Genomic DNA, 10,157 nt, shown 5'->3' with positions numbered 1-10,157 from the left:
CCGCCCGAAACACCACAACAGTCGCAACCCGCCGGATCGCACAGTCCGTTCAAATGTCAAACGAATGTCAATCGGAGAGGGGGGCTAAAATAAAAATAAAGAAAAATCGTCCCGACAAGACCGACGACGGAAAAGTGTGAAAATAAAAGTTTCGGAAAGAGAATTGTTGTGAGAATTCTTCGCGCAGTGTTTCCGCGAACGGGATTTAGATAAAAATCAGTCGCCCCCCTCGCGGTTCGGTGAAGTGTGGAAAAGTGTGTAGAGTGCGCGGTATAGTTAGGAGTTTTTCCTCCTCCGAAACGACGGCATGATGAATTTCGCACTGAGCAGCCAGTTCTACATCGAAGCTCTAGAACGTGCGATACACGAGCAGGTTCCGCAGCACTTTCAAACGCTCGCGGAGGAAAATCAGCTCAATCCGTTCGATCTCGTACCGCTGGACATGATGGGTGCGATCGTGGCCCCAGCATCGGATGATGGGCTCGCTCCGATCGTCGTTGGCGGTGGGCAGCAGCCAGAAGGAGCGGCGGAATGCCAGCAACAGCAGCAGCAGCAGCACCAGCAGCAGCATCAGTCCGACGAGCAGCACAGTAGTAGTGGCAGCGAAGGCAACTCATTCTGCGACATCAATGATAATAGTATTCTGGTTGAGTTTGAAAAGATTGACGATGAGCTGGATGAGGACGGAGGATGGTACATAGCAGACAAGCATAATTGTTCTTCTACTTTCCCTTTAATCATTCATTTGTAGCACCGTTCTGTTAATGCTCTTTTGTGCACCCTCTTTGCCTCCTCGTAGTGGAGTAGTGCCTAATCCTTTTGTCTCTTGCAAACTTTCCCATTCTTTCTTCCTACACTGCACTCTTTCTTATCAGCAAACGCCAGTGCACGTATTCCGCTAATACAATTCGTTTTCTTTTGTGTCACCCCTAATCTATTCATTCATTAGGATACAGTTTTATGGTGATCCGAAGCATGTCCCGAACACCATAATAGGATTAGCCAAAGAACCTTCTTTTGAATCGCTCAGAAATCTTCCCAAAAACGATGGGAATGAATTTTTATGACCCACATTCCATTCCGCGGGCAGTCCGGGGCAACATCAGCACCATCGGATGGAATTAGTGAGAGTTGTCCGCTTGGTTGTGGTGGTTTTTTTTCCCACGGTCCCGGTAAGCTCATGCCTCCTCCTCGCCCGATTTCAAAACCGTCCCAGTGGCTTTCGGACGACGCCGCTACGCCGCTTCCAAAATATTTATTAATAGAACTTCCTACTTTGTCGTGGGATCTTTCTCCCGCGGTGGTGCCTTTCTCTCTCTCTCTCTCCCGGTCTCTTCTTGCGCCAGTTGTGTGCGAGCTGTGATCAGTCTCGATTGTTTTGGCCACACTGATCGGTCGGTGGTTTTTTTCGTCGTGTGCCCGACCAGACGAAACGGCGTGGGCTAACTAATTGGAACAACAGAGGGTTGGTTATTTTTTTCCGAGGGTTCGGATGGGTGGAAAGCTAACCTGAAGCATCCTTACCACATTAGTGCCGGTGGGATGTTGGTTGGATGGTTGGATTGTTGTTCGGCCCGCACAGCCACTGTCGTCTGCAAGTGGGAAAGAATAAATCGCAAGCGCGATTATTACAACCACAAAACGGCCAAAAAGGAACGATTATATATATTTAAAGCAGCGTCACGCGCCCGGACGAAAACTGCCCTCGCCGTGTACGCCGTGTCGGTCAACGGTCGTGTGGGCGATGCAAATTGGTTTGAATTTTCTCCTACGGCTGTGGCAAGCCTGCGTGTGCCGACATACGTACAAGAGAATGTTTTCTTATTTTCACTGTTTTGCTACCTAAAAAACAACGAAACCACTCTGTATCTGTTTACATTATCATTGCAGGTGCATTGGCTGCCCGCTTCTAGCGTTTCGGTTGGGGTTTATTCGGGGATGGTTTGTTTGCGAATCAGTTCGAGCGCGCGAATGCACAAACATTGCACGAGACGAGTAAATTCCCCGTTACCCTTTTCGGTGGGATTAAGCAGAAACGCTGATCGCACGATGATCACCTGTTGATGAGAGCAAAGCGCATGGAATAGTAGAGGGTGCAACAAGCGAACAAGTGACCTTTATTTAATTGGTTTCCTTCCCTTCAGTACCGGACAACTAGCAGCTCATACGGTGTATCTTTTGCTGTGTCCATTTGCCACCACCGCACTACAAATGAAGTGTTAATATCGCACTTAATGTGTCTCTCTTTGGCTTGTTCTGCTTTGCCCATTGGCCTGCGACTTGGCCATCTAAACACACCAGCAAGGCCATGCCGTGTAGTGTTGTGGTGGTGGTGGTGGCGGGTATAAAAATAGCACCATGACGATTTGTTGGAAACATGAAAACATGTTCCCCTCGGATCCATCCATCCCCTTCGTAGGATCATCATCCTCATCAATGCCCTCATCCATCTCGACATTCGACTTCAGTGTCAAGAGGGAAACAGCGATACAAAACGTATTATTGCCTCATACTATTGAACATAAAAACATGTTTACGATTTCTAACCGGACGAAGGCCCTTTTTCTTCTCTATAATTAATAATAGCTTCATACAGAGTGAGAGTGAGAGTGCGAGAGAAAGAGTGCGTTTGTTTCATTTTCATTCGTTTTTCTCCCCGCAATGTAGTTGCTAAATGTTGAATGGTAGAGCGTTTTGTAGCATGTTTTGTAGTTGTTTGTCATTGCTGGAAACTATGCCAGAATCCCTATTCCCGCCCTATCTCTGTAACCTAATAGCTGAATGTTGTCCCTTTACCCACATGCTGCACACCTGTTGCTTGTGTAAACAATTCCCCATCGTTTCCATTCTCAAATCTCGTTTGTTTGTGGCAACTGCTTCTACTTCTCTTCATAATATGCCTCATTATGCCTCAAACATCGCAAGCGCAAATTTCGCAAAACTTATTTATCCTATAACGACGTGTATATGTATCGAACTTTGATTCTGATGCTGATGAATTCCGTTTTCCAATTCGTTCCCTCCTATTCAGTAATAAAGAAAACAATACTCTATACGAAGACGGAGAGCCATCGCATGCCACTATCACGATCGAGGTACACATTTAGTGATGTAAAACAAAAAATACATGAAACTATGAAACAGGTTGTGAGAAACAAAAACAGATAAAATCAGAAGAGTTTAAATTGTATTACATATTTATTAAACAAAAAATCAACCATAGAACAAGGTATCAAACATGTAGTTAAATAGGTGAAAGACTAAAGCGTAAGGGTGTAGAACGTACAGTTGTAATGGTATTTGGTTAGATAGTTTTTTTATATACACACAAGTAATTGTCGTAGCATAATTCACAGTTTATGTAAACAAATTGTTTTCCTTCCACTCTCTCTATACCTGTTGTAATTAGAGAAACGTAGCTAGTTGATGTGGCAAGCGTTTGTAACGTGTAATTGTATGGTGTACTGTGTACCTCGTTCTAGGGTCCGGACAATCAAATACTGGCCCGGTATCGGTGTAACTATGGGAGCTGCAATCGAAGCTACAGCACGGTAGGCAACCTAAGGACACACATGAAAACACACAGAGGTAAGCAAACAGAACGGAGAATCCCTAACGAAAATTGCCCATTAAAATGTAAGCTCATTTAAATCACACCCCTTTTTGGCAAACGATGGGATGATAGGATAAGTAAAACCTTGGTATGCTTAAATAACGCGCATGTAACGTGTTGAACAAACAAACGCAATACTAATTCCACCTTTCCGTTTTCCGTTCAGGTGAATACAAGTTTAAGTGCACCGAGGAGGGCTGCACCAAAGCCTTCCTGACGTCCTACAGCCAGAAGATCCACATCCGCGTCCACACGAAGGTGAAACCGTACATCTGCGGCGAGAGCAGCTGCCGGAAAGCGTTCAACACCCGGTACCGGTTGCGGGCGCACGAGCGGCTGCACAACGGCGAAACGTTCAACTGTGCCGTCTGCCAGAAGGTATTCACCACGCTGAGCGATCTGAAGAAACATTCGCGTGTTCACACTCAAGAGCGACCGTACAAGTATGTACCACCACCATCGTTGTGTTGTTGTTTTGTGCAAACAATCTCAAGCGAAGATGTTGTTCTGTTGTTTGTTTTCCCTTGCTTCGCCTTCTGTAGATGTAAGGAGGATAAATGTGGCAAAGCGTTCACGGCATCGCATCATCTGAAGACGCACATCCGGACGCATTCGGGCGAGCGACCGTTTGCCTGCAAAATCAACGATTGTAACAAAACGTTCAGCACACCGCACAGCTTGAAAACGCACTCGAAAACTCACGAGAAACCGGTAAGGGGTGGGAATGGTTTCGTAGAAATGGGAGCATTTTTTGTTCTAATTTATTTTCTGTCATGTTTTAGAGGAAGAAATCCTCCAAATCTGGTAAGGTGAAGAAAGTTCGCTCATCGCCGACGAGCGAACAGGAGACAGACTTTGACATTGTGCTTATTGAGGATGAAAATGATGCAACTGATGCACAAGCGATCGATGAAGGGACTGATCTTAACGAGATGTACGATCAAGGCGCGACGGAACAACACGCTGATGTGCTTCCGGTCGCTCCCACCGCGCCTGATGTCCCCCCGGAGGAAGGCTTTAACTTCGTCACGACGAACGATTTCCACGAATCGAAAGCACTGGAACTGGCACTGGCCGCGGAAGAAGAGCTAAACCCCCAGTGGATCGACATTTCGATGCTGCAAACAAAACCACTAGCCGCGCTCGATCCTGTAACGTCCGCCTGTGTGGCACTGCCGACAAATGTACCGTCGTACGTGGACCTTTCATTTAACGTCAACGTGGCCGACTATCTGCCCTCAACGGAAGCATCGAACGTCGTTACGTCAACTGGCGGTCCCGTGCTTGCTGGTGATCTTTCCACCGAAGGGCCTTCGCAGGTCTTTACGATTGAAAATTATTTCGATGAAAATCTGCTGGAAAGTGCAAACGCCACCGTACAGATCGATCGTGCGATACAGAACAGTGAGCAGCGGGCGGGCGGTGTGAATCAGGAAGAGCAAGAAGAGACGGAAAAGTTGATAAACGAACTGTTTGCCGGAGAGTTCCTGCCGAAGATGAATTCGTCTTCCGATGCGATAGAACCGGATGCTGGCGAACGTTGTGATGATGCTGTCGATGGTAGTAGCGAGCTTTTGAACGAACGGAACAACAACTTGTTGCTAAACACGCCGGTTGCGGTATTGGATGGATCGACGAAAACGCTGAAGGACATTACGGCCGATGCCGATATTTGTCGCTGCGTCAACTGTCAGTGTGACCCGATGCAGGGCTGCATCGGGGGCTGTGGTCCCGAGAATCCTTGTCGGGCGACAGCGGCAGCATCTTCCGGGTGTAACACTCCTTCCTCGCTGCTGCAAAACATGTCACAATCTCACGACCGACAGCATCCAGCAATGCTGCCGATTGCATCCATCCCGACAGTATCGACCGTTTCTGATAATGTAAGCTTACTTGGATTACAATCGCAACAGCAGCAGCAGCAGCAAGTTCAACCTATAAAACCACCACCATTGCAATCGTCTTGCTGTAAAGCATCGGCAACAAGCGATGATGGCAGTTCGGTTGGTGGTATCGGTTCGAAGCTAACCGATCAACTGGAACCCCTCACCAACATGCTGAAAAGCTTACAAAACTGTTCCTGTGCCGGTCCGCGGGATGGACACTCCAAGGGTTGCTGTGTGGTCATCTGCCTGAAAACGCTGGAAGCGCTCAAAAAGGTCCTGAGCACACACTCCAGCTTGATACAGTGCCACAACAGCAGTGCCAATGCCATTATGAACTGAGTGAGAGGTGCTTGTGAAACGATTCACTTTCGATGCAACATCAACAACCAAAACAAACGCAGTACAAAAACATCTAATCGCGAAATAACAGTCCAATCGTGTGTGTGTGGGTGAGTGTGTTGTTAGTGATAAAAAACAATAGCAAACAGGAGAAAGGAGAGTATACACTGTCCTCAAAGGACGGATAGCTGAAGAAGGGACAGATCTATGTGTTGTTATAGGGGAGAACGTAATGTCGCGTGTGTCTTTTTTATTATTTTAAACGCGTTATCATATGCTTAGATTGCGACACGATGGATGGAGGCAGAAAGGAACCTTCCGCTTTTGGGAGAAGTGTGTTGAAAATGCTCACGGCTTGTTAATGGGCCGCTACTTGTTGCTATTGCTAGCTTCTATCCCAACGATTTTCCTACACCTTCTTCACGCGGAACTAATTATCTTTACCTTCTATATCGCTACGTAACGTAACGTAATCATTCTAGTTTCCAAAACGTACTATAACGGTCCCGTAATTTACGTAATAATACTTTCTCCAAACAAGCAAGCAAACGAACGCCTGATAGATATCGCATTTGATTCATCGACTGTGGGTGCAATCTGAGAAAAAGGGGAAGTTACTGTTACGGTTTGTTTATCTGTTCCTATCTGTTAAACGCTACGTTAGTATTTTAGACTTACTGCTGTCCTATTCCTTGTGGATTTCTGCTGACGTACCTATTCTGTGTAACTATTTCTATCCACTACTGCACTACCTTGCTATTGCATTCTTTTTATTAGTGCCAAATATGAACGCGAAACAAAATACCAAAAACAAGATAAGTGCAATCAATTGTTTGCAGGAACGAGTATAGGAAGTTAAGGGCAAGATTAGCCACTAGTTTGTTGAGTTTCATTAAATTTATATTGATCTTTTTATCTTTATTTCGACAGGCAGATAGATGTTTGTATTGTATTGTTCGCTAAGCTTATTGACTTTATTGTGTTAGTACAGATGTTTTTTTCTCTTCTTTATTGTGAGTACATATCGCAGGACGAAGAATGTGGTGTGATGTAAGGAGAAGGCCGATATTTAATTGTAATTATAATTTAATATGCTTTTTTACTATTATTACCTAGTCAGTTTGTTGCTGTAAAGACACGTGAAGCACGTGCCACGTTGTCACGTTTTTAACAACCAGAGCAGTGCAATCTAGCAACCAAAGCAAAAAATGCCAAGGAAACGACAGCGAACAAATAGAGGCCGCGTGTGGTGCACAAAAGCCACAATAGTACACAGCACCAACTCATTACGAAATAGAGATCAAACAGGATGTGTTTTAAACAATTGTACGAACCATTTCTTTTTGCCTTCTTTCCGAAGCGTTGAAAACTGAAACACCGTCACCTGGGATTCGTGTGGTTTTTTATTTTCTTAACAGAGAATATCAAGTGATTTTAGAACGCGCAGCATAACCGCACGGAATGCGATGAAAAACGTCTTTCCGCTCGAAAATGATTAATCTTCCCCTGCCGGTACCGCATCCTCCAGCCGTCGAACAAACTTCACCCGTATCTCCGTCGTTGCATCGCCCTTCAGCTGGTCCTGGCTGAACCAACACTGCACTTCGAGCTGCACCATCTCCAGAGCCCCCCGGATGCAGCCGCAAAGGATCGAGCTGTACCGTAGCTGCTGATAGTCGGCCGGCAGCTCCACAAACTCGGTCAATGGGTTCGTGTCGAAGATGAGCGAAAATTCGTCCGCCGAAGCGGCCCAGTTCGAGATGGTCGGCTGCACGTTCAGGTACATCCGGAAGGCGAGCTGTATTTTGTCGGCCGTTTCGCGCATATCCAAACACCGGCCGGAGCCGGTGCGCGACAGAAAGTCCTCGATCAAGCGCATGCCCATGTTGAAGCCGATCCGATCGAGCTGCTTGTTCACGTCATCGACATTCTCGAAGTCCCGCAGCATCTGGGACACGAGCGCCCCGTACGTCAGGGTGAGCAGCTCCGAGTTCTGCAAACGCGAACAGAACAGGTGAGTCGTGAGTGAAAAGATGCAAGGAAAGGAAAGGAAAAAGGGGAAATGATGGGAAGGAGTTCCGAAAACAAACCACAGCGCCGCACAACTTCGGCCCACGGGGAAAGCCAGCAGACCGAGAAAGAAGAAAGGTGCTTTCGAGTGAACTATGTTATCGTGTTTTTATTGCATTTTACGATTCGTTCGTAGCACTTAAAACTTAAAACTGTGTACTTCATACGGGGTCTTTTGCGATCCTACTTATACATTATTCTATTATTCCGTAGGAGAGAATTTGGATCGCCGAAATCTCATTAATGGCCTGTCGCGTTGCATCTCCCGTCCCTTACTTCGAATGGAACCGTCCGCCTTCACCCCGGACCCGATTCATCGCGTGTCGGTGCCGCGATTCGTGCAAGTACTTTGGTCGCTGCTTCGGTATCTTGCCCATCGCCTCCAGCTTGGCCCGCGCCTGGCGACGCTTCAGTATGCGCTTGTACTGTTTCGCGTTTACGTACAGGGGTTCTTGCTCCATTTCCAGCCCGGAGCCGCTGCCGCCACCACCCGATGTCGTTGCCAGCACCGTACATTCGGGCGGTGTCACTATGGCTGGACTGGACTGAACTACTGCCGTGGGTGTAGTATTACTACTGTTGCTACTCGGGAGGTTCGCCACACCGATACCGATCTGCTGCTGGGGAGGTTGGCCAATCGTAACCGTCGTCACGGGACCGCTTAGTGGGAGTTGTTGGGGCTGCGAAACCGGCACCACGGTAGCGGTGGGCGTTAGTGTGACCGGCCCCGTTACGATGTTCTGAAATGCACTCGCATCGACCGTTGCGGCCGTTTGCAGATGGTGCTGGTGATGGTGGTGCTGCTGCTGCAAATGCTGCTGCGGATGGTGATGCTGTGGAATGGCCTGCGTGACGGTGGGAATCTGTGTGAAGGTGATCGGGCCACCCTGCAGGCTGGATATGTTGCCGTAGGTCGGTACGGTGCCCGCGGTGCCTAGCGTTTGGGTTGCCGGAAGCTGCACGATCGGTAGATTCACGCTCTGGTAGGCCGTTTCGGGCGTTGGCAGCGCTTGGTAGAGTAACGTTTGCCCGTCCAGCGTGTACTGCACGAACTGTTGCTGCTGCGGTGCTGCCTGTAGGGTGGCGCCGGGATGTGGCCCCTGCGCTAGAGCCAACGTCTGCTGCGGGAGCGCACCGATCGGTATGACCTGTATGGCGGGAGCGCCTCCAGTGAGCTGCTGCTGTAGACTCTGCATAAACAGTTGCTGCGAGTTTTGGTCGGGCATGACTTGGCTGAGCTGTACCAGCTGTAGGCCTCCCGTGCCCTGTCCGGTTGCTGTGGTGGCTCCGGTCAGGTCGGAGAATGTGATTCCACCCAGCGTGTTGGCTGTCGCTGTGTTATTCATCGTTATCATAGTTTGCTACGAGCTGTGCTGTAACTTATTCCTCGCTGATAGATGCACCGTAAAGCGCCGCCGTATTGCTCGTTCGTCGACTCGTCGTCGTTGTAGTCAAACGCGTCTTTGAGTAGAATGCCTAGGCCGCGATAGGGAAACACGTTTCGGAAGCGCAACAAAAACGGCTAAACATTGAACAACCCCACACTCAGTGCACACTTTTTCGGGCGTCGTTACACGCGGTACGAGGAATGACGAGACGACGCTACCCGACGGATACGCAACACACAAAACGCCTATGCTTTACACCCGGGGGGATTCACAACTCCTCACTGAGGAAAGAAAAACAGAAAGACGAAGATAAGGCGGTTTCAGAAATCAGAGAACGAAGATGTGTGGAAAGGGGGCAGAATAGTTTGTTTTCGGAACTCGTAAAAAACGGGTTTGCAGCAGAAGAAATATGCAATCGGAAGGGGGGCGTAGGATTATTGATAGAGCTAGTAGGTATGGATGACGATGCGGCATGAATTGTACACACACGGAGGAGTTCACGGGGTTGGCTTTTTTGCTGCTATCCGGCAGGCCTGGTGTCAAACGCTTACCACTTTCTTCGTGTCGAGGCGTGTGCTTTGGCGAGACATCTTCCGGTTGATGGTGTTAGTCTAGCGAAACGTCGATTTTTCCCTCCTGAAAATCGCGAATTTTCGATAGCACTATCTGCGATGGAAAAACAAGAATTTGCTTGTGTTTTTCCCCCAGTGTATGACAGCGTCAACACAAGCGTCGGCTTGACAAGTTTGGCTTGACACAGTGTGCGGTCCAGTGGTCAAACGTTTCAAAATGCACATTATTTTTGGTTTGGGAAATTTTCAGGAACAAAAAAAAAACATTTCCGAGTGGAAATAAGTCATA

At 47.8% G+C, this 10,157-nt stretch overlaps 2 protein-coding genes across 4 annotated transcripts; one reads left to right on the top strand and one right to left on the bottom strand.

The window, feature by feature from the left end:
- The first annotated feature begins 36 nt into the window (after positions 1–36).
- On the top strand, positions 37–7,167 carry LOC120894709 (metal regulatory transcription factor 1). 2 transcript variants are annotated; one of them, XM_040297468.1, is made up of 6 exons: positions 37–693; positions 3,032–3,095; positions 3,483–3,588; positions 3,780–4,056; positions 4,156–4,324; positions 4,396–7,167. In XM_040297468.1, exons 1-6 carry the CDS (start codon positions 308–310, stop codon positions 5,836–5,838), a joined length of 2,445 nt encoding a protein of 814 aa, XP_040153402.1. In that variant the 5' UTR covers positions 37–307; the 3' UTR covers positions 5,839–7,167. The 2 variants fall into 2 exon arrangements, with proteins under 2 accessions (XP_040153402.1, XP_040153403.1); XM_040297469.1 differs by lacking the exon at positions 3,032–3,095 and having other exon boundaries at positions 582–693.
- Positions 7,168–7,223: 56 nt separating this feature from the next.
- LOC120894716 (trafficking protein particle complex subunit 3-like) lies at positions 7,224–10,077 on the bottom strand. 2 transcript variants are annotated; one of them, XM_040297478.1, is made up of 2 exons: positions 9,848–10,046; positions 7,224–7,831 (listed from the first exon to the last, which is right to left on the bottom strand). In XM_040297478.1, exons 1-2 carry the CDS (start codon positions 9,884–9,886, stop codon positions 7,334–7,336), a joined length of 537 nt encoding a protein of 178 aa, XP_040153412.1. In that variant the 5' UTR covers positions 9,887–10,046; the 3' UTR covers positions 7,224–7,333. The 2 variants fall into 2 exon arrangements, with proteins under 2 accessions (XP_040153412.1, XP_040153410.1); XM_040297476.1 differs by lacking the exon at positions 7,224–7,831 and adding an exon at positions 7,991–9,577 and having other exon boundaries at positions 9,848–10,077.
- Positions 10,078–10,157: the final 80 nt, after the last annotated feature.

Source organism: Anopheles arabiensis, chromosome 2 (genome assembly GCF_016920715.1).
Source record: "Anopheles arabiensis isolate DONGOLA chromosome 2, AaraD3, whole genome shotgun sequence".
Lineage (NCBI taxonomy): Eukaryota > Metazoa > Arthropoda > Insecta > Diptera > Culicidae > Anopheles > Anopheles arabiensis.
The sequence above is the reverse complement of the archived record's forward strand: the minus strand, read 5'-3'. Positions and strand labels throughout refer to the sequence as shown.